Below are 23,557 nucleotides of genomic sequence, written 5' to 3' on the forward strand. Positions count from 1 at the left end.
TTTGCAATGGTTTGACGTACTCCTAAGCAGTGCATACTTACTATACTTTTGATCACTCTATTTCTGTTATAGATAATGGACCCTAACTTGGGCCCGTCTGGCGAGACTATTGCCTGCATTCCCATCAAAATAGCAGTGAGAGCTCTCTACAGTCGCTATGCACTCCTGCCTCAGACAGACATAGACTTCGGCTCAGTGATTGTGAACTCGAAGAAACAGTTGCAGTTCGCCATCGAGAACAAGGGAGAGTTCGAGTTCAAGTTCAACATCTCCAAGCCAACGCCAGAGGATCAATTCCTGCCTACCAACAGTAAAGGAAAGAGGTAAAATATTTCAATATGGCAAGCTACTTTACTTTTCCACGAAAGCTACCCTCATGAGAGCTTTTAATGTTTTAATGAAATAATTCCAACATTACAGGTTTTTCAGACCTGCAACAGTCGAAAATCATAATGGTGCATTTAAAAAGGCGGAATCATTTAAAACAGCTAAGAATTAGTATCTGCATGAATGCCATTTTTGGTGGTTCAGCACTTCGCTTTTACTCGATCATGAAACTTACCATTTTTAGACTTAAAAATCTTGATTTTTGCCATTTTCCAGATTCTAGTCCTAATTGCAAATTGAATTGCTCAAATTTATCATCTACAACGTAATAAAAACGAAAACCAAAATTATTTTCTGACATTTCTAGACGGTTTCGACTCCATTCGGCTACAAGTTTATCCGAGTCATCCCTGACGTCCCGTTCAGAGTCAGTATCAAAGTCCACCATTTCCGTAAAGGAGAATTTGATCTCAAAGTGTGTCGTAACATATATCTCTCTAAAGCGTCACATTGCATACCTGATTGATGGTGATTTTGATTGAACTGAGAATATTGCATGTAGAGCAGATAATTCAAAGCTTGTTCCCACTTAGCTTAGGTTACACTTAAAATCTTAAGTCCCGTGGAGTCATATTTTTATGGTCATGAGAATTTGTTTTGATTGTTTTGTTTTTTCAAGTCGTTTAAAGTTTGATGAAGTTAAATACGTCCCAGCTGTAGCGCTGATATGATAAATATCTTCCATTTGTTGCATTCATGGTTTTGCATATTGTGCTTTTGTTGAATTTTTTTAATACTCAGTGTGTTTTATTCACGTGTGCACTTTTTACATATATTCTTGGGTAAAAATATGGGAATTTTTTCACGTTTTTAGCGACTCTTTCAAAGCGGGACGGTCTGTGGAGACAACCAGTGCCACCGCTAGATCTGCGAACAACAAGAGTGCTCTATCGAAGTCTACGGGCAAAAACGGTGACATGAATGCGATGGGTCCAGGAGCTTCTTCCGGCCCTGCAATACAGACACTGGCAGGGGCCAAACTGCTCACAGGACCATTCACTATCAACCCCGCTTTTGGAGTAGTGCTTCCCAAAGCACAGCAGGTAACGCTGGACTCTTTGTTATATATCGAACAGATATGAGCAGTTCCTTTGTGTCTATTACCCAGTCCACATTAAATTGGACTAAAATGTATAATCATGGCCCAACTGGGGTTATCTAAGTAGAGCATAAAGTCTCGTAGGTTTGCCATCTTTCTCATGAATAAATGGGTTAATCCTGGGTGTGAATGTATAGGTGATTCAAGTGGAATGTATTCCGGACGCAGTTTGCCGACTGGACGAGGAGTTCGCGATCGACATCTCGGACAGGGAACCGATGGACCACCCGGAGGGGGTGCCCTACCACATCGTGGCAGATGCAGTGGTGCCTGGATTCAGCACTGAGGACACCCAGTCTATCTTTGAAGAACATCTCCTCTGTCAGAGTCTGGCTCTCTTCCTCAAAACTAACAGAGTGAGTAAGATCGACAGTACTCGGCTGTTTTGATAAACATATATACGTTTAAAACAATTTATTCCAGACATAAACGTAAGGCAAACTTGCCGCTTTTGAAAAACAGTTGTGCGCCTGTTTTTGACTTTTGACTCAGATAACATAATGTGTTCTCAATCAGGGGCGGATTTAGGGGGCGGGGGCGGAAGCCCCCATCCCCTCAGGGATTCGACCCCCTGCCGACCCAAAGGGTCCCCCTTTGGTACTTTTTAAGAAATCCATTTTTGGCCGACCGCCTTTTCTGGACTTTTTTCAAAATCTTTGGACACCTTTTTTTGGACTTTTTTCAAAATTTTGCCTGCGGCGCAGAAAATTTGGCCAAAACTGACAAAACCGTGCTCAGGGAGAGCTCGAAAAATCAATTCGGTCGACCTAAAAAAAAGAGTCGACAAAACTTTCGAAAATTTTTTGAAAATCCGCTCCCCCCTCGATAAAGTCCTAGATCCACCCCTGATCTCAATCACAATCTTTGTATTGCAACCAAAAGTAAAGAGTCTGCGCCAGGAAGCCTATACTCATTCAAGTTTTTTCAATTTTTCCGTTAGCATGCTGTAGGCGAACCTGAGCAAAATTTGAACGGCAGTCATGTTTGCTATTGGTCAATGTGATATCGTAATACTCTATCTATAGTTATCTTAGTTCACTGCGTATGTTCACTGGGTTTGTTCACTGCAGGTGGAGCACATGCAAGGCATCTTCTGTGAGGGCGAGAACAAATTCGTGTTCCTCAATGTGGTAGTGGGGAAGACAGCCAAAGCCAGATTCAAGATCACCAACCCACACAAGGTACATTTGTAGATTGTACAAATCACCGATTTTTGTTTCGGTCACCAAAGCTATGTTCGGCAGATAAAAATCTCCAAAGACACTAATTTTTGAAAATTTGTTTTTAATCCGACTACTTAAGTCTCTGAGGTGTTTTTTTTAAAGTTAAGTGTGGCTGAGTATTGCAAGGTGAAAAAGGTGACTTCGGAAAAAGTTTTAGAAAAAGGAAATCTCAAATATAACTTATTGCAGCCCTGTCATGATTCGATAAAAGTTTAACTTTTAGCTTTTCATGCTGTATAATGGCTCTTTCAATGGCGCCAAAGCAGCCAACTTTTGCAAAAAAAAACTAAAAAATGGACATTACAGCTGTGAGTTAATAGCTCTTGGGCATCGTTCTTTTCATTTGAGTCCCCCTTGCCAAAAAAAGGTGAATTCGAAAAAAAGAAAAAGGAAATCTAAAGTATTCCATATGATTTACAAAAATTGTTGAAGTCGGTCGGAATTTTTGTGCTACTTGCAAAATAACTGACTTTTATTGTTTTTGAATCGACTTTACCCTTGCAATAAGCAAGGGTATTGCAATTGGATACTAGACTTTTTTCACGTAAATTACCTTGCTCACCGGAGCTCCAGTTTTAAGATCTCCTATCCAATCTCGCTAAATTGCACGCCAGCACAATTTTGCCAAATTGCACTGTTGAGAGCTGGTCTAAAGCTACTGGAGCGATACTAGAACTACAGTTGAAACAATTTTCAAAAATAAATAGATTTTTATGTCGGCTTCATTGAATTCGTCCCAACTTTTGTGGGCTTACTTGCCGGGTGCTTTATTTCTTTTTTTTTGAAGATCTGGTAGAATTATTATTTTTCTTCATTTTCATGAGTGTAATTATAATTTTGGTGTTCTGATTTAATACCCCACAAAACTTGCTGTTAGAAGGTGAAAATATTTTGAAATTAAACAATTCATTGAACTTTCATTATTTCGAATGCATAGTTTCTGGTGTATTTTTAAAATCTAAAAACACGTAAATTTTTTTTGTTTTTATTGTTTTTGTTGTTTTGGGATTGATCAATTTTATTTGAAATCAATTCAAGTTGGCGGAAAAGCATTTGTTTCACAATGTGAAAAACAAATTTCATTCAAAAATTTTTCATACATTTCCGTTTTTCTTGCAGTTTGGTTTTGAATCTTTTTTCATTATATCGAATGTCGCAAGTATTGTACGAGATTACGATTTTTGGTTTTTCGTTGAAGTTAAAAAAATTGAATTTTCGTGTTTCTTTATTTCTTTTACGGGCGTCTCCTTTCATCATCTTTCCTCCTTTGTGAATAATTGTTCTCTTAACGTTGCGTGCCAACTTCATATTTGATGGAATTGGATAATTTATAAGCTTTCAGAGTTTTTTCAAGTTATTTGCAAATTATTTTTTGTGGCAGTTCAAGTTTTTTTGTTGCAATTGATTGATTTTTTTGATTCGATGATTCGATAAAAGTTTAACTTTTAGCTTTTCATGCTGTTTAATGGCTCTTTCAATGGCGCCAAAGCAGCCAACTTTTGCAAAAAAAACTAAAAAATGGACTTTACAGCTGTGAGTTAATAGCTCTTGGGGCATCGTTCTTTTCCTTTGAGTCCCCCTCGCCAAAAAAGGTGACTTTGGAAAAAAGAAAAAGGAAATCTAAAGTATTCCATATGATTTACAAAAATTGTTGAAGTCGGTCGGAATTTTTGTGCTACTTGCAAAATAACTGACTTTTATTGTTTTTGAATCGACTTTACCCTTGCAATAAGCAAGGGTATTGCAATTGGATACTAGACTTTTTTCACGTAAATTACCTTGCTCACCGGAGCTCCAGTTTTAAGATCTCCCTTTCCAATCTCGCTAAATTGCACGCCAGCACAATTTTGCCAAATTGCACTGTTGAGAGCTGGTCTAAAGCTACTGGAGCGATACTAGAACTACAGTTGAAACAATTTTCAAAAATAAATAGATTTTTATGTCGGCTTCATTGAATTCGTCCCAACTTTTGTGGGCTTACTTGCCGGGTGCTTTATTTCTTTTTTTTGAAGATCTGGTAGAATTATTATTTTTCTTCATTTTCATGAGTGTAATTATAATTTTGGTGTTCTGATTTAATACCCCACAAAACTTGCTGTTAGAAGGTGAAAATATTTTGAAAATAAACAATTCATTGAACTTTCATTATTTCGAATGCATAGTTTCTGGTGTATTTTTAAAATCTAAAAACACGTAAATTTTTTTTGTTTTTATTGTTTTTGTTGTTTTGGGATTGATCAATTTTATTTGAAATCAATTCAAGTTGGCGGAAAAGCATTTGTTTCACAATGTGAAAAACAAAATTCATTCAAAAATTTTTCATACATTTCCGTTTTTCTTGCAGTTTGGTTTTGAATCTTTTTTCATTATATCGAATGTCGCAAGTATTGTACGAGATTACGATTTTTGGTTTTTCGTTGAAGTTAAAAAAATTGAATTTTCGTGTTTCTTTATTTCTTTTACGGGCGTCTCCTTTCATCATCTTTCCTCCTTTGTGAATAATTGTTCTCTTAACGTTGCGTACCAACTTCATATTTGATGGAATTGGATAATTTATAAGCTTTCAGAGTTTTTTCAAGTTATTTGCAAATTATTTTTTTGTGGCAGTTCAAGTTTTTTTGTTGCAATTGATTGATTTTTTTGATTCGATGATTCGATAAAAGTTTAACTTTTAGCTTTTCATGCTGTTTAATGGCTCTTTCAATGGCGCCAAAGCAGCCAACTTTTGCAAAAAAAACTAAAAAATGGACTTTACAGCTGTGAGTTAATAGCTCTTGGGGCATCGTTCTTTTCCTTTGAGTCTCCCTCGCCAAAAAAGGTGACTTCGGAAAAAAGAAAAAGGAAATCTAAAGTATTCCATATGATTTACAAAAATTGTTGAAGTCGGTCGGAATTTTTGTGCTACTTGCAAAATAACTGACTTTTATTGTTTTTGAATCGACTTTACCCTTGCAATAAGCAAGGGTATTGCAATTGGATACTAGACTTTTTTCACGTAAATTACCTTGCTCACTGGAGCTCCAGTTTTAAGATCTCCCTTTCCAATCTCGCTAAATTGCACGCCAGCACAATTTTGCCAAATTGCACTGTTGAGAGCTGGTCTAAAGCTACTGGAGCGATACTAGAACTACAGTTGAAACAATTTTCAAAAATAAATAGATTTTCATGTCGGCTTCATTGAATTCGTCCCAACTTTTGTGGGCTTACTTGCCGGGTGCTTTATTTCTTTTTTTTTGAAGATCTGGTAGAATTATTATTTTTCTTCATTTTCATGAGTGTAATTATAATTTTGGTGTTCTGATTTAATACCCCACAAAACTTGCTGTTAGAAGGTGAAAATATTTTGAAATTAAACAATTCATTGAACTTTCATTATTTCGAATGCATAGTTTCTGGTGTATTTTTAAAATCTAAAAACACGTAAATTTTTTTTGTTTTTATTGTTTTTGTTGTTTTGGGATTGATCAATTTTATTTGAAATCAATTCAAGTTGGCGGAAAAGCATTTGTTTCACAATGTGAAAAACAAAATTCATTCAAAAATTTTTCATTTATTTCCGTTTTTCTTGCAGTTTGGTTTTGAATCTTTTTTCATTATATCGAATGTCGCAAGTATTGTACGAGATTACGATTTTTGGTTTTTCGTTGAAGTTAAAAAAATTGAATTTTCGTGTTTCTTTATTTCTTTTACGGGCGTCTCCTTTCATCATCTTTCCTCCTTTGTGAATAATTGTTCTCTTAACGTTGCGTACCAACTTCATATTTGATGGAATTGGATAATTTATAAGCTTTCAGAGTTTTTTCAAGTTATTTGCAAATTATTTTTTTGTGGCAGTTCAAGTTTTTTTGTTGCAATTGATTGATTTTTTTGATTCGATGATTCGATAAAAGTTTAACTTTTAGCTTTTCATGCTGTTTAATGGCTCTTTCAATGGCGCCAAAGCAGCCAACTTTTGCAAAAAAAAAACTAAAAAATGGACTTTACAGCTGTGAGTTAATAGCTCTTGGGGCATCGTTCTTTTCCTTTGAGTCTCCCTCGCCAAAAAAGGTGACTTCGGAAAAAAGAAAAAGGAAATCTAAAGTATTCCATATGATTTACAAAAATTGTTGAAGTCGGTCGGAATTTTTGTGCTACTTGCAAAATAACTGACTTTTATTGTTTTTGAATCGACTTTACCCTTGCAATAAGCAAGGGTATTGCAATTGGATACTAGACTTTTTTCACGTAAATTACCTTGCTCACTGGAGCTCCAGTTTTAAGATCTCCCTTTCCAATCTCGCTAAATTGCACGCCAGCACAATTTTGCCAAATTGCACTGTTGAGAGCTGGTCTAAAGCTACTGGAGCGATACTAGAACTACAGTTGAAACAATTTTCAAAAATAAATAGATTTTCATGTCGGCTTCATTGAATTCGTCCAACTTTTGTGGGCTTACTTGCCGGGTGCTTTATTTCTTTTTTTTGAAGATCTGGTAGAATTATTATTTTTCTTCATTTTCATGAGTGTAATTATAATTTTGGTGTTCTGATTTAATACCCCACAAAACTTGCTGTTAGAAGGTGAAAATATTTTGAAATTAAACAATTCATTGAACTTTCATTATTTCGAATGCATAGTTTCTGGTGTATTTTTAAAATCTAAAAACACGTAAATTTTTTTTGTTTTTATTGTTTTTGTTGTTTTGGGATTGATCAATTTTATTTGAAATCAATTCAAGTTGGCGGAAAAGCATTTGTTTCACAATGTGAAAAACAAAATTCATTCAAAACTTTTTCATACATTTCCGTTTTTCTTGCAGTTTGGTTTTGAATGTTTTTTCATTATATCGAATGTCGCAAGTATTGTACGAGATTACGATTTTTGGTTTTTCGTTGAAATTAAAAAAAAATGAATTTTCGTGTTTCTTTATTTCTTTTACGGGCGTCTCCTTTCATCATCTTTCCTCCTTTGTGAATAATTGTTCTCTTAACGTTGCGTACCAACTTCATATTTGATGGAATTGGATAATTTTATAAGCTTTCAGAGTTTTTTCAAGTTATTTGCAAATTATTTTTTTGTGGCAGTTCAAGTTCTTTTGTTGCAATTGATTGATTTTTTTGATTCGATGATTCGATAAAAGTTTAACTTTTAGCTTTTCATGCTGTATAATGGCTCTTTCAATGGCGCCAAAGCAGCCAACTTTTGCAAAAAAAAACTAAAAAATGGACTTTACAGCTGTGAGTTAATAGCTCTTGGGGCATCGTTCTTTTCCTTTGAGTCCCCCTTGCCAAAAAAGGTGACTTCGGAAAAAAGAAAAAGTTAATCTAAAGTATTCCATATGATTTACAAAAATTGTTGAAGTCGATCGGAATTTTTGTGCTACTTGCAAAATAACTGACTTTTATTGTTTTTGAATCGACTTTACCCTTGCAATAAGCAAGGGTATTGCAATTGGATACTAGACTTTTTTCACGTAAATTACCTTGCTCACCGGAGCTCCAGTTTTAAGATCTCCCTTTCCAATCTCGCTAAATTGCACGCCAGCACAATTTTGCCAAATTGCACTGTTGAGAGCTGGTCTAAAGCTACTGGAGCGATACTAGAACTACAGTTGAAACATTTTTCAAAAATAAATAGATTTTCATGTCGGCTTCATTGAATTCGTCCCAACTTTTGTGGGCTTACTTGCCGGGTGCTTTATTTCTTTTTTTTGAAGATCTGGTAGAATTATTATTTTTCTTCATTTTCATGAGTGTAATTATAATTTTGGTGTTCTGATTTAATGCCCCACAAAACTTGCTGTTAGAAGGTGAAAATATTTTGAAATTAAACAATTCATTGAACTTTCATTATTTCGAATGCATAGTTTCTGGTGTATTTTTAAAATCTAAAAACACGTAAATTTTTTTTGTTTTTATTGTTTTTGTTGTTTTGGGATTGATCAATTTTATTTGAAATCAATTCAAGTTGGCGGAAAAGCATTTGTTTCACAATGTGAAAAACAAAATTCATTCAAAAATTTTTCATACATTTCCGTTTTTCTTGCAGTTTGGTTTTGAATCTTTTTTCATTATATCGAATGTCGCAAGTATTGTACGAGATTACGATTTTTGGTTTTTCGTTGAAATTAAAAAAATTGAATTTTCGTGTTTCTTTATTTCTTTTACGGGCGTCTCCTTTCATCATCTTTCCTCCTTTGTGAATAATTGTTCTCTTAACGTTGCGTACCAACTTCATATTTGATGGAATTGAATAATTTTATAAGCTTTCAGAGTTTTTTCAAGTTATTTGCAAATTATTTTTTTGTGGCAGTTCAAGTTTTTTGTTGCAATTGATTGATTTTTTTGCATTCTTTTTTTCGATTTTTTTTGTCTTGTTTTTCATCAGCAAATAAGGGCAAGGGCTTTTTCTTGCCCCATATGTTTCTGTGGGATATTTAAGTTGGGTGATTGCGAAATTTTGAGCAATGTTTTGGCATGAAACAAAGAAATGGATTTTGTGTAGCCCGAATCATTTTTATTTGTTAGGTTATTGATTTTTCTAACAATTGCAACACGATTATTTTGTATTTTTTAATCATGCATTAAAATTTCTTATAAAGTTTTATCTCTTCATTTGAGACACACTATCTTTTCATTTTAAACATTTTGTTTTGAATCGCTATTGGTGGGAAACTCAGCTTTGCCGCTGTGTTGAAATTAAATTTACGATTTATATCAAAACTGACTGTTTGCTTGATCCAAAAGTTTTTATTACGTCAACTATTCGAGTTTAAACTTTAAATTTGAAAAAAAACTTGTCATTGACAATGCGTGAGGTCAATGAAGAGGACGATAAAACCTAATTAATAAATAAGTAGCTTGAGAAAAACAAAATGTCCATAATTGTTCAATAGGTTGTTTCATAAAAGTTAACCAATGATAATTAAAACGAAGTGTTTTACCCTTGCAATAAGGCAGGGTATTTAATCGGGTGATAGACTTTTTCCCGCAAAAAACTTTTCACAGCACTCATATGGACTCCTGGTGGTTCTTTGCTTCAAAATTTATTTCGTAGTGTCTCTTGTGCACTTAGCCTGGAGATAACGAATACGCCTTTGACCGCAAAGATCCTGGGCTCGAATCTGACCAGGACCTGTTTTTTTTCAAACGGGAATTGTTCTGTTTCCAATAAAATTGTCGGCCCAATATTGTCTGCTAATGGTTTGTCAGCCTAGTTGCCATATCTATCAATCGTTTATTTTTGTCGTAAACGATTTTCAATGTTTTAGCATTTCAAAAATCCGACAGAATTTTTGAAGTTCCAACATTACATTGGTTATGTTTTAACTAAATCCATTTGTTAAAAATTCGTTATTTTTCAATTTCTTGGCTCAATCGGTTTCGGTTTATTTTATATCGACTTAGAAGCATCTTGCTGCGTTGTTTGATGATCGGAAAACTTTTTTGTATGCGTGTATATTCTGAGGGGAAGGGGACTTAAAAACTTTTTATTGGTTTTGACTTTTTTTTGCGTTTTTATGACGAATTTCTTCAGGTATTTTCGGTTTTGTTGCCGCGTAGTAAGTTTTTGTTCCGAGTCTCGTTTAGATTTCTGTTGTCCTGGAATATTGTTTTTTGAAAACTATCTTCATTCAATTTGATGGATCTAGCTTGATGGATATAGTTATAAACTATCGGTTTTAGTTTTTGTACTGATGGTGTTTTTTGTCTCTATGGTTCTCGAGTAAGATCTCAGTTTAGTTTTTGATTATGTATACAACCTTATGTTGAAAATTGATACAAAATTCCGATCTTATTTATGAGATTGATAAGACTTTGGTTCCAAAGTTAAATTTTCGAATGCTCAGTTTCAGCCGTATTTGGAATTATTTGAAGTTCTTGATTTATTTTTGTTTTTATAGTTCTGTATTCAACGGTTACAACGTTCGAAGTCCTCTTTGATAGTTCTTGAGCCTCTTGCTGTTTTAATCCTATACTTGCTGTATCGCAAGTGGTGCGAAGCGTAGCTTCGCCACTCTGTTTGATTTGGAGTGATGAAAATCTCCTTCAATTCAGGTCAAGTGTGAAGTTTCCTTTGTGATCACTTCTGGAAACAGCAGCAGCGGTGGGAACGCCTCCCCCTCCAAAAAATCCAATAGTCCCGACGTGTTTGATATGGAGATGAAGAAAGCACTCATCCAGCCGCATAGTTCCTACTCTGCAGAAGTCACCTTCAGACCCACTTCGATGAGTCAGTTCTGGGGTAGTTTTGAGGCGGTGGTCGAAGGATTGCCCACCTCTCTGAGTCAAAAGTTTAAACCTCTGTCGTTTGAGTTGTTCGGAGAAGGAAATCTGCCAAAGGTATCCACAATTTTTGGAGTTCTTAGCCTGTCTTTTTAAAACTTTTTATTAACCTAAAGCACTATTATACAATTAAAAGCAATACACACTAATTATGGCGCGATTAGCTGTTTTGAAAACAGTATTCAAATTTTTTTGTTAGAAACGCAATATGAAGCACGATACAATGGTTTAAATCAGAGCAAAAAAATTAAAATTAAAAAAATATATATTGAAAATAGTTGGTCTTGTGCAAGTGTTTAGTTTGCAGAAAAGAGACTAATGAATAAACTGAAACTCATTTAGTTCACATTTTCATTTTCAGGTGAGTGTTTTGAAGCCGAGCGTGAAGAACAAGAAGGGACTGCCTGTGTTAATGTACAGACGTCTTCTGATTGGACAAGAGCAGAAACAGCAGATAGTGTTGGTGAATGATGGCAACTTGAAGAGCACCATCTTTGTGGACCTGGTCGACGAAAGCGGAGTATTTGACATACAACAGGTACTATTCGACATACAACGCAAAAAAACGGCCTTGAGTCGCATAAAAAAGAGCTTCGCTCAACAAAAATAACATAGTCTGGAATGTGGGGAGATAATACAAATGGACTATCCTCAACAGGACTGTTAAGGCCTACTGATAGCTCCTCTGCGATTCGCAGGAACTACATTGTTATAACAGGTACTATAACTAACGCAACTCGAAACATTCAAAAAACTTCTCCCTGATTGCAAATGATGGCACATCGATTTCTTGAATTATTATGCTTTCTTAAGTTCAAAATAATTCTCTACAGCTGGGAAAAGTTAATTGGTACCAAAGGGGAGTAGTCAACTTCATACTTTGTGTGTATGTGGGAATGATAGTTTGTCAATTAAATGGAAATGATAGTTAATGGTGAAAATTGTGCTCAATAAATTTTCTCAATTTTCATAGTTTGGCTTTCTTCATTAATGATCCGACCTTTTTGTAAAGTGGCAAGGAAAAATGGCTTCGGGCTGATTATCTTCTCGCAAAATCAGATATCTCGAAGAAAGCTCATAGGGTATCTTTTGTGGTATCATAAAAAGCCCTTTCTGTCGGGATTTGGATATCAAAATAAACTCAAATCAAAAACTTATGCATACTTTTTCTGGGTCGAGGAAAATTGTTCGGAGTATTTCCGTTTTTCACTCTGATCTTCAAAATCATGAGCGTATAAAATCATTCCATCCGAATTTTTAGATGGTGTTTTATGCACAATGAGCTTGCGAGCGTATTGTTATAAGATCCGTTCACTTTCAAAAGCAAGGTAAAACTGCTTTTAACATTTTAAGGTACCGTTTTTGTGTTAATTAAACAGAATGATATTGTTATATCCGTTTTATTGTTCCGACTTTCGAAAAGGACGAAATGATTTAGCTGGTATTCTTTAAATTTAGGCCAATTTCGACTTTTTTATCAACGGTTTTTGATGAAATTGTTTTATACAGCCTGAAATATGTTGATGCTTCAAGCTCAAAATTAAAAAGATAATGAGATTCATCTGCGCCATTTTAAAAAAAAAAATTATGTTTAATAATTGTAATTCTGGGCCCTTAATGCGCGCTGTAATTCTGCAATAATTCATGCGCGTGCTGTGCTGTATTTCTCTTAGCTCATAGCTGTATTAATTTGGCTCAGGAAGCACTCCAAATTGAACTGATAATAGCTAATTGGTACAATTAACGCTAGCATGATGAAAGTTATATCACTTGGTATGCTTAATCTCGCGTTTATGAGGAAGATTTGTCAAAATCTACATCCAAAAGTTTCATTTTTTTCTCAAAACTACTGCAGATGCCCTCAATGGCAATCGGAAGGCTCGGGGTTTTGCAATGATGCATGAGATGTTGTTAAAGTGAATTTCTGACTACTGGCGACTTTTGTCAAAGTGTTTGGAGCGGTAGTATAACTACAAAATTTTGATGGCGACTAAGTTGCTCCTTTTGTGTACAATAAGAAAAATAACAGCAAGGAGTCTCAGATGACCGAATTGCGCTTTTTTGTTCCGACTTTCGGTTTTGTTAATTTTCGGCGATCGAAATAGTTTTAACAATTTTTTATACCCCATTGAAGATATCGACCACCTGAAATCAAATTTAATAAGATGTTTTACCTTCGATCATTTTTTGCAGAGTTATGGGAATTTGAAATTAAACAATTTGGGCATGCTCTGGACTAATTTATGCGTGCTATGAAGATGTTATTCATAATGCTGAAAGAGTAACCCGAATTATTGTTCCGAATTTCGATACGAAAGTAACGGAATATTTGTGCTCGGGGTGGGTTTTTTTTCTTCAGACAAATTTCGACTTTTTAACTAGCCATTTTTGACGGAATTTTATTATATCATTTAAAACGTATTGTTGTCCTGAGGTCAAATTTGAAAAGATATTTCCCCTGTGATCATTTTTCGTAAAGTTATGAGGGTTTAAAGATTTTGACCAATTTGGGACAATTAACGCGCGATATTTTTCGCGCTATTAACGCGTAAGCGGAGATTTAATCCGTCTTAGATTCGTTCCAAATTGGTTGAACGAAGCTTATTTGCCATAATTGATTTGTTACAAGGAACGAAATCTATCCTTTTGTACTTTATATGGCGTATGGGGGGGATGATTTTCATAAAAAATATTACAAATTTTAAAAAAAAATTTAATTTTTATTTATTTCATTTAATTTTTTTATATTATTACTGCTCCATAAGCCTTAAAAGGCAGTCGGAACATTCAGGGCTTCGCCCTGATACGAGCAGTCTTGTTTATCGTTCCAAATTGAATTGAGGCTAGTTAATTGGTTGTATTAATTGTGTACGTTTCAATTTTTCACAAATGAGTTTTGATATTGTCCAAAATTTATAATTTTTCAATATTTTCTTTTCCCAAAAACTATTCTATATGGGTTAAGGGTAGTCGGAACATTCAGGGATTTGCCCTGTATACGAGCAGTCTTGTTGAACAGTAGATTTTTCCTAATTCATTTTTGTGGTGTTTTAGCTATCTAAAAACGAAAGCGTTTATGAAGCTGGAGAAGAATCAACTCCTCACAAATTCGGGTTGATTCTCAATGTGGGCGAGCAGGCTTCATTCGACGTCCTCTTCTCTCCAATAGACGCCGTACGGTTCTTTGGTTCAGTCAAAGTATCCTTAGTTGACAATCCCTTCGAAGACGCTTCAATAGTCCTGCTAGGAGAGGGTTATATGGAAGATATAACATTGGAGAATGTCCATACTGTTAAAGACGACTCATTGTCGGCATCCGCATTTTCGGCAGCCAATCAGAACTCTGAAGATGAGGATGAATCGGATAATGACGTCATTGATGACTCAGATGCAGGTTAATTTCCGCCTCTGCATTTAAAAAATTGCATATGCCCATTTGTTAGAAATCGAAATTCCATTTTGATGTCTAATCTTAAGCAAATCGTTTCAAAATAAATCATAAATTATCTTTATTTTCAAATGTTTCTTTGAATTTTTCCCAGCTGTTACTCCAGTGGATGACAAGAGTCGATCCCGCTCCCCCTCTCTAGCCAGTGTGCGTTTGGGGGAGCAACGTGCCTCTAACTCGCACTCCACTTCCCAATTTTTGACTCCACTCCTTCCCCCCTCGGGGTCGGATGGAGGCAAGAGGGATAGTCTTCACGCTGAAATGTTCTCTCACTGTTAGTAGAGAACTGATGTCTTTCCTCGCGACCTCTGCATCATCCATTCATAACGTTTTATTCATTTTGTCATGCAATTAATTGTAGGGATTTCTCAGTCCAGAATGGTTTCGACATACGACAGTTTGTTCTGAAAAAATTACAATTCGTTACTTGTTCAAGGGTTGAAAATGCGAAAGAAGTAAGACACTCATTCATTCCGTCGTAATATTCCGAGCTTTTCTGAACATTGGGCCGTGACGAGTTTTTTTTTGTCAATTTAGCTCCTAAATTTTTTGGAATATGAGGTTTTTTTTTATGTAATCTCAAAAGTATTGTTTTTGTGAGCTATGTTACGCACATTAGTGAAAGCTTCTAAAAGTTCGACCGTGAAGCTTGCTCAGTTGTTCTATGACGAATAACTGATCAAGAAATACTGAAACATAGCTGGTAGAAGTCAAAATCGGGCCTCGTGAGGTGCGATACAATTTTTTGGGGGTGCGGTACAAAATTTTTTCTTTGTTTGTTTTTCGTACCCAATAATGTATCCCAAAATATCATGTTCTTTATTTGCTGACTCACAACTGGAAGCAAATTAATATTTTCGTTGAATTAGGCAAAGAGTTGGTTGGCACTGGTATCTCGGGCTTCAAATTGCTCGTTGAAGTCCAGATAAAAACTGGGCATAAAAGTTTGCTGCGAAATCTGTAATAAAGTGTGCTTCAAATTGTACTGCATGATCATGTGATTTATTCAAGTATGTTTGTCTCATGCCTGTATAAACTTTCCCATTTCATTTAAAACACGAACAGTTAATCACCACTTTATTAAAGGCAGTTGTTTTAAGGCCCCTGCTTAGTCTGAGGTTCAGAAGTAAACTGAGTGTGACGTTGCATGTGGATTGTGCTTTAGTGTTCCTCTACAACCATCTTGGATTCGGAAACGTGTTTGTGGGTGCCAAGAGGAGTCTCGTGTTCAGCCTGGTCAACCACTCCACCTGCTGCTATCGATTCTCTCTCCCCGCAGACCACGCCCACTTGAAGTTCTCCCCTGCAGAGGGACACCTGCACCCATCCTGCTCCAAAGATGTCACTGCCGTTTTCTCTTCCGACAGTCCGGTGCAGTTGGACAGACAGCAGATCCAAATCAAGGCTAATATGATTGAGTTCACAGCCCCAATGGAAGAGGTAAGAAATATATAATTCAGACGAGCAACTTTCGGCGAAGTGACAGTTTTTGCGCACAGTTTTTAACTATCTTTACTATTTAGTGCTAAGTTGGTCTTATAATGCTTAAACAAATCGAAAAAAAGCAAAAAAAAATCTTGCTCAGAATATTTCAAATTGAATTGAGGCAGTGGGTTACTTGGCGAAAATTATTTCATTCAGTACTTGGAATTAAAAGAGGGGTGATATGATGAAAAAATGCTTTAAATTTTGAAATTTTTTTGTTCATTGCCAATTTAGGATAATTAAATAGCACTGTTGTTGACTGTTAGTGTGTGTCTGTGTCTGTGTGTGTGTGTGCGCGCGTGTGGTGAGCTAAATTGTAACTTATAAACAGGCCAAAAATAAGTTTGTACTAGTTACAGACTAGTTATGTAGCAGTTACGAAATTCATACGAAGTTTCAGTCAAATGAAGTAAATTTTGGCTGATTGATTTTTTCGTGGTGACATAAGTGGGTTTGAATTTCGGCTGGTTTATTCAACTTGAGCTTAAATATTCCAAATTGAGTTGAGGCAACTTAATTTCTCTAAAATACTTGTGTTACTCAATGAGCATCATATCACTTTGTTCTTGACAATGCGCGTGGGGCATACGTGCTTGGGGGAAAGAGTTAGTAACTATAAAAACTTTTAAATGGTTATGATATAAAATAAACGAGTGCAAATACTTTAAAGGGCTTTTTTGTCCTGATATCAGCAGTCTTGCTTTTTGTTTCGACGGAATGTTTGTGCTCGGGTTGGTTTTTTGAGTTTTGTGCAATCCATTTTTTCAGAATTTTTTATACCATCTGAAAGCTAGTAATATCTTGAGCTCGACTATAAAAAAGTGTTCGTGTGATTATTTTCATAAAGTTCCTGTTTGATAAAAACTGAAACTAGAAAATTGTATGGGATCAATTTTTTTTACTACTCCACAATATGAAAAAAATTAGTACCAAGTGAAAGTCCGCCCAATTTTTGGTGTGCCTGCATAACTTCTTACTCCTTTTTATTTTACCTCACTTTCTACAGCCTTCAAAAATGGCTGTGGGGCAATATTTAACCAGATGTTATAGGTTTTTTCATTTTCTCAAAAACCCCTCCCAAATCTGAGATTTTGGGTCCAATGGATATAGCATTATCTGAGAAGCTCACTTGAATAAGCTACTACGCCCAAGTATTTTAACACAAAAAGTTATGGCCCTCGGAAATGTCAAATTTTCAATTTTTTGGCCTTTCTTTTTAAACATTTTGACTTTTCTCAGAAACTACCCAACCAAATCTGAGATATTGATTTCGATTTTAGAACGGGCTGTGAGAAGATCCCCTGCATAAGCATCTACGCTCGGTTATTTTAACACGAAAAGTTGTACATCTCGGAAAAATCAATACTTTGATTTTTTACCGTTTTTCAAACTTTTTGATTTTTCTCGAAAACTAACCTCCCAAAGCTGAGAATTTGAGTTCAATCGAAAGAACAGGTTAGGTAACGATCCCCTGAATAAACAAACGGCTCCGCCCATTTTTTTTCTCCTTGGAAAGTAATGCTCCTTGGAAAAGTCAACATTTGATTTTTTTGACAGTGCGAAGCTCCCCTGCGTAAACGGCTAAGTCAAAATTTGTTCCACAAACAGTTAGGGCCCTCGGAAAAGTCAAATTTTGACTTTTCTCAATACCTACCCTCCCAAGTTTGAAATTTTGTTTTCATTGGAGAGAACGGGTTGCGAGAAACTTTTGCAAATTAGTGCAGAATTTTCTCCCTGTTCGCTCGCCCACCCTGTTTTAATAATTTTTTTCATAAAAAAATTTAGCGCTCGGAAAAATAAACAAGTTTTGATATTTTGACCGCTTTTTGATTTAACTCGGAAACTGTCTTTGGGAAAGTGAAATTCTCAAAAATTAACTTTTATTTTTCTAGAAAACAACAAAGGTTTTGGTGGGAGCTCAATTTTCAATCTTTTGAAATTACCTATTTCCCGAGTCTGTACAACAAATTCAAAAACGATCAAACAGGTACCCCAGTTGGGGCCCCATTTATGAAATTTTGAAAATTGCAAATTTGGTGATTTGTGACAATTGACGGGCGGTATTTTTCGTGCTAGTAACGCGTCATCGTTAATCATATCAGCTTAAATCGTTGCTCGTTGAATTAAGACATGCTAGTTATTATAGTTCTTCCGTCTTATATCTTAAACAAGCGTGCGGTGGGTGGCGTTAAAAAATCTAGATAAAAAATGTGTTGAAATTTTTATCATTTTTTAAAAATCGACAGTTTTGTGTAGACGTTAAAGGACAGTTGGAACAACCAGGATGTCTCCCTGATGTACGCAGGCATGTTGTTACGGCTTTCGACTTTTTAACTTGCAGTTTTTGACGTATTTGTTTCTTATCATGGGAATGATAGTGTTGTCCCGAGATCCAATTTAGAAAGATGTTTCAACTGAGGTCTTTTTTCATAAAAATATGGGGGTTAGAGTTTGCCAGTTTGACAATTACCGGGCGATATATTTGGTGCTATAAACGAACGCGTAAGTGGAGATTTATTCCCTCTTAGAAATCGTTTCAAAATGAATTGAGACATCAATTTTGATCTAATCAACACTTTGCTATATGCAAAACATATCACTTTGTACTTAACATGGCGATGATAACTTAACATTTTTTTTGAAGTTTCGTCAATTGTTCTAAGCGAACACTGCTCCCTATACCTTGAAAGGCAGTCTGAAGAATCAGGGCTTTGCTTTGGTGCGAGCAGTCTTGTTTCCTTATATTTGCGATTTGTCACCTCTCGGAATTTCTGAAAATATCATCCATTCTAATCCATCACCTTTTATCTGATGATTAGGTGAGAGACTGGGATGACAGACAGAAGGTCGTGAAGTGGGTCGATGCAGTGGCTCCTAAGTCGGCATCCTCCACTGCGATGCAAAAGGATCAGCAGGACGGAAACACGAGCAAAGCTGCCAAGAACAAGAAAGGGTCAGTTAAGTCATTCTCTCACTGTGTTATGTTTTTCTTTTTATATTGTATGTCAAACTGTTGCTAAGATCGTTTGGACAGTTCTTTCACTTCATCACCCCCCAGTTTTTTAACAAAAAGTTAGTTAAAGACACAATGAATTCGGATTTTTGTATTATGGGGCTACAGTTTGTGGTGGGCCGAGGGTGTGAATAGAATGAGAAAAAGCCGGTTGGCCGTGGGTTTTTTTCACAGACCAAAAATTTTGCATCACCTTTTGGAGTTGTTACGTATATTATCGACATAAATTTCTCTACATTGCGTACTTCTGGTTTATACATCACCAAAGAGAAAGCAGGGTTTAAAAAACGCGTCTGAATTTTTCTCCGATTGCTCGCATTGTCACTCCTGTTGGGTAATCGCTTTCCAAAAACAGGCGATTTGGTGATGCATTTGGTTCGTAAATTAACCGTTCTTTTAATCGTGAACCATCAATTTGCGGATGCTACTATGAATTACTTTGTGGTAATATTTGAGAAGAAGATTCATTTTTATTTTGTGAAAAGAAGTTAAATTAGAGGAATGCGCTCATCTAAATTTATCTGATGACTGACAATAGAGGAAAGGGTCACTCCAATAAAGACCATGACGAGGATCCGACAACGTCGCGACAGAACACCCTGGTCCAAGCGGGACTGCACCCAACCAATCGCGTCGTCAGCAGAGCTGGTCTGCGAGTAGCTATCAATGAAAAACCTTTCGTCCATCCCCATATGCAAAGCAGAAATACGGCCCAGAGACGACTTGGGGTCAGGGGAGGTCATTTACAGGGAAGGGGCGTTTCCCCTGACTCGAGGAACAAAAACAACGCAGAGCAGTTGGCAGCCAAAGAGTAATTTTGAAACTCTGAGTTTCTTAGAGATTAGATCCTGTCCTATCACAATTCCTGAAGATCTCATGACGTCATGACCTACAGCATAAAGTAGAGTTGCGGCGGCATTTATCTCATTAACGCATCATGAGCTCATTATAATGCATTCGAGCATATTTTTGACCGTCTAGCACTAAAACAATGCATCAGTGGTAAATTGCATGGAAAATCATTTGGGAAGTAATAACGTGTCTTTTTTTAGCTGATGATTTTTCGACTTTTTCTACAACTCAGGAACACCGTATTGTTTTTTTAAGGTTATCTTGTTGACTCGTCTTTCCATAGAATGAGTTTGAGCTGAGATATAATTTGTAAATGAGTCAGGTAAAATAATCCGCCCCTGAGTCACAGATAAGTGGTATGGAACTGATTCGGTTTTGTTTGTGATTAAGCACTGGAGATGGTTTCGGCTTCGATTCTAAGCTAAAATTCATGGTTCGCATCCGAAATCCACGTTCCTGTGCTTAATGAGGCGTGGAAAAGTATTTTAAAGAAAGTTTAAATTACTATAGTTTCTAATGATAATTTGACAATAACTTGAAACTGATTGAAAATCTACTCATTGTAGCGGCAGAGAAGTTTCCTCGATTGTCGGAGACTCTTGTCACGGTATATTGCAAATAAACAAGACGAGAAGTCTTATAGCTTCCAAGAAGCGATCGCCGGCTGCTTCTAAGAGATCTCAATTGGCCAGACCTATCTCTCGCAATGGTACGAATGAGAGAGAAAGAAGAGACGTTGTATCGAGAAGTAGCTTTAGTAGTCTGAAACGGTAAATAGATGTCATATAGATCACTTACGGTAGCCTTTTTGTTGTTTAAATTTTGTTTAATTTTTGTTCATTTCAACGTTTTCTAGTCAGAATATCAAAAATGTTGAAAGTATTTGGTTGCAAATTTTTTGATCCCCTTTGCTGAACTAAAACTTCGATATTATGCCAAAACGTGCTTTGTCATAAATGTAACTAACTTGACTCTCTAAAGCAATGTACTTTAACGACGTGCAGCTCAGTGACAATTCAAGACGACAACAATCATTCGGAACACAAAAATCCGCACATATCAAGTCGACACAATTCGAGTCCTCGCCACAGTGTGAGCTCCTCTCGCGGTGCATCAGTCGCGGCCCACGACTCAGCAGTCGGGCTTGGCCGAGTCTCCAGTGTTGCGACCAGCTCGACTGCAGCCTACGAGTCAGTCATTATTGGAGTGACAAACCAGCATGAACGAAATATTGCACCATGAACTTTTTTTGTTAATCACGGGATTATCTTTCAAAGCATGTTTGAAACTTTAATTTCACTTATGGTTTTTTCTATTCTGCCTGAAAATTTTTGGTGTTTAATTTGTTGGTGTTTCAATCTTTGTTATGATTTTTTGTGGTTTCTGTTTTTTTCTTTGTTCTGTAATTTTTGTTTCGTTTTTCTTTTCATTCCTTGCTCTAATGCTTTCTCGTGTACAGGGCTTTCGTTCAAGTGAACTTGGCCAAAGAGGAAAGAAGAAAGACTTCTTTTACAGAGCAGATAAACTCAAGGCAGAAAAGTCGTCGAAGAGATCCTAAACATACTTACTTCGTGGACCCTACACCCCCGGAAACTAGAGATCCCATATCCAAAACGGGCTTCAGGCGCAACCGATTTCTTCAAACTCTTTTGGACATGAGCAATGGAGAGGATTATCAAAGCAAAACACTTAATAGTAGGAGAGTTCGCTTTGATCCACAAGTATACGAACTGAACAATTTGACTAGAAGAAACGAGAAAATTTTCCAAGTTGCAAGACTCTCTACTTTGATTCCATCATGCTCAATGTCGTGTAATGTACGAGCATATGTTACATCATCTCTATCATCGTAATTACGTAATTGCAACTCTTTCATGTTCATAATGTCCTTTTGTGTTAAACATATCACCAAATCATCTCCAATCTGTTCATTTTCTATCTTTCTTTCGTTCATTTTCCCCCTTGGATGTTATTTAACGCCGTGGCAACAAGCTGTCAGTCCAGAGAAAAAAGTTCTAATTTAGATACTGAAAAACTCAAAAATGAATACTTTAAATTCTATGCTGGATGCTGGAAAACTCTAAACTAATTTTTTTTCTCGGCTTGTTGGCAACACGGTTTTTTATAAAATTTTCTCCCCTGAACTGTTTGTATTGAGTTTTCCGCTGATTTTCAGGGCGGCCAACGAGAAAGAAATGTCTCAGCCCGAACTGCAGGGTCCGAGGAAGAAAAAAGTGACGGAATTGAAAGCTGAGCCTGAACACACGTTGGTGGAGGGAGGACAAAGAGACATTGCTGCGACAGTTTCTGCCTTGTGTGGATACTCCAAGTTCAAGAGCAAAACTTCTAGCATCGCATTCCAACACACCATGATGTTCCAGTCGAGAAAATACGAGTGAGTTGCCAAAGCCCTACACAATCAGCCCTACACAACCAATTTCCACTGAAATTTTTTAGTAAAACTGGACATAAATAGCTTTGGACTCAAAAATTTCTTCTCAGACTTCGTGTATCTAATTTTAAAATTTTAAATCGTGATGATAGGCTGGATATTTTAGTGATTCTATAGTTCTACTACAGAATCTGTATTAGAACTTCAAAGATTTTTAGGAGATTTTCCTTATTTATCAACTTTTCTTACACATGTTAGTTTTTTGTACCAGTTTTCGAAGTGAGTGCGAAACATATATGCTTGTTCTTCCAACCATTGAAAATGGAGAGGAACTTTGTATTCGGGTATGTTTTATTTTTTTTTCCTTTTTTTTGTTCTGAGCATTGAAAATAGGGAGGAACTTTGTATTCGGGTGTGTTCTAGTTTTTGTTCCGACTTTCGATACGAAAGTAACGGAATATTTGTGCTCGGGGTGGGTTTTTTTCTTCAGACAAATTTCGACTTTTTAACTAGCCATTTTTGACGGGATTTTTTTTTTATATCATTCAAAAGGTATTGTTGTCCTGAGCTCAAATTTGAAAAGATATTTTACCTATGATTATTTTTCGTAAAATTATGGGGCTTTAAAGATTGCCATTTTGGCTAATTTGGGACAATTAACACGCGATATGTTCGCGCTATTAATGCGTAAGCGGAGAGTTAATCCGTCTTAGAAATCGTTCCAAATTGGTTGAGAGAAGCTTATTTGCCTTAATTGATTTGTTACTAGAAGCAAAATTTATTATTTTTTCGACTTTCGATACGAAAGTAACGGAATATGTGTGCTCGGGGTGGGTTTTTTTTTCTTCAGACAAATTTCGACTTTTTAACTAGCCATTTTTGACGGAATTTTTTTATATCATTCAAAAGGTATTGTTGTCCTGAGCTTAAATTTGAAAAGATATTTTACCTGTGATCATTTTTCGTAAAGTTATGAGGGTTTAAAGATTGCCATTTTGGCCAATTTGGGACAATTAACGCGCGATATAATTCGCGCTATTAACGCGTAAGTGGAGATTTAATCCGCGTTATAAATCGTTCCAAATCGGTTGAACGAAGCTTCATTGCCATAATTGATTTGTTACAAGGAACGAAATCTATCTTTATGTACTTCAATATGGCGTGTGGGGGGATGATTTTCATTTAAAAAATTCAAATTTACAAAAAAAATTTCGTTTTATTTTATTTCATTTAATTTTTTAATTTTATTACTGCTGCTCCATAAACCTTAAAAGGCAGTCGGAACATTCAGGGTTTTGCCCTGATACGAGCAGTCTTGTTCTTTTTACTCTTACGATATATATTTTTCAAATTTATGTTTTTTGCACATGCTTAATTGTCTTTGCTTCCAAGAT

The 23,557-nt window shown here is 36.0% G+C and overlaps 1 protein-coding gene across 4 annotated transcripts in view; it reads left to right on the top strand.

Moving 5' to 3' along the window:
- The window catches only part of LOC134844021 (hydrocephalus-inducing protein homolog), a 79,806-nt gene that overhangs the window by 43,784 nt on the left and 12,465 nt on the right, over positions 1 to 23,557 (top strand). For 2 of the 4 annotated variants that reach the window (XM_063860471.1, XM_063860472.1), the window contains 12 exons: positions 73 to 323; positions 1,202 to 1,430; positions 1,624 to 1,842; positions 2,557 to 2,667; positions 10,746 to 11,030; positions 11,335 to 11,511; positions 14,028 to 14,367; positions 14,516 to 14,695; positions 15,587 to 15,861; positions 18,726 to 18,859; positions 20,776 to 20,961; positions 21,948 to 22,166. In XM_063860471.1, the coding sequence (XP_063716541.1) occupies positions 73 to 323; positions 1,202 to 1,430; positions 1,624 to 1,842; positions 2,557 to 2,667; positions 10,746 to 11,030; positions 11,335 to 11,511; positions 14,028 to 14,367; positions 14,516 to 14,695; positions 15,587 to 15,861; positions 18,726 to 18,859; positions 20,776 to 20,961; positions 21,948 to 22,166 (2,606 nt within the window). The remainder of the gene's footprint in view (positions 1 to 72; positions 324 to 1,201; positions 1,431 to 1,623; positions 1,843 to 2,556; positions 2,668 to 10,745; positions 11,031 to 11,334; positions 11,512 to 14,027; positions 14,368 to 14,515; positions 14,696 to 15,586; positions 15,862 to 18,725; positions 18,860 to 20,775; positions 20,962 to 21,947; positions 22,167 to 23,557) is intronic. The other 2 variants (XM_063860475.1, XM_063860474.1) reach the window with 2 other exon arrangements.

This window comes from Symsagittifera roscoffensis, chromosome 4 (assembly GCF_963678635.1).
Source record: "Symsagittifera roscoffensis chromosome 4, txSymRosc1.1, whole genome shotgun sequence".
NCBI classification, from domain to species: Eukaryota; Metazoa; Xenacoelomorpha; order Acoela; family Convolutidae; genus Symsagittifera; species Symsagittifera roscoffensis.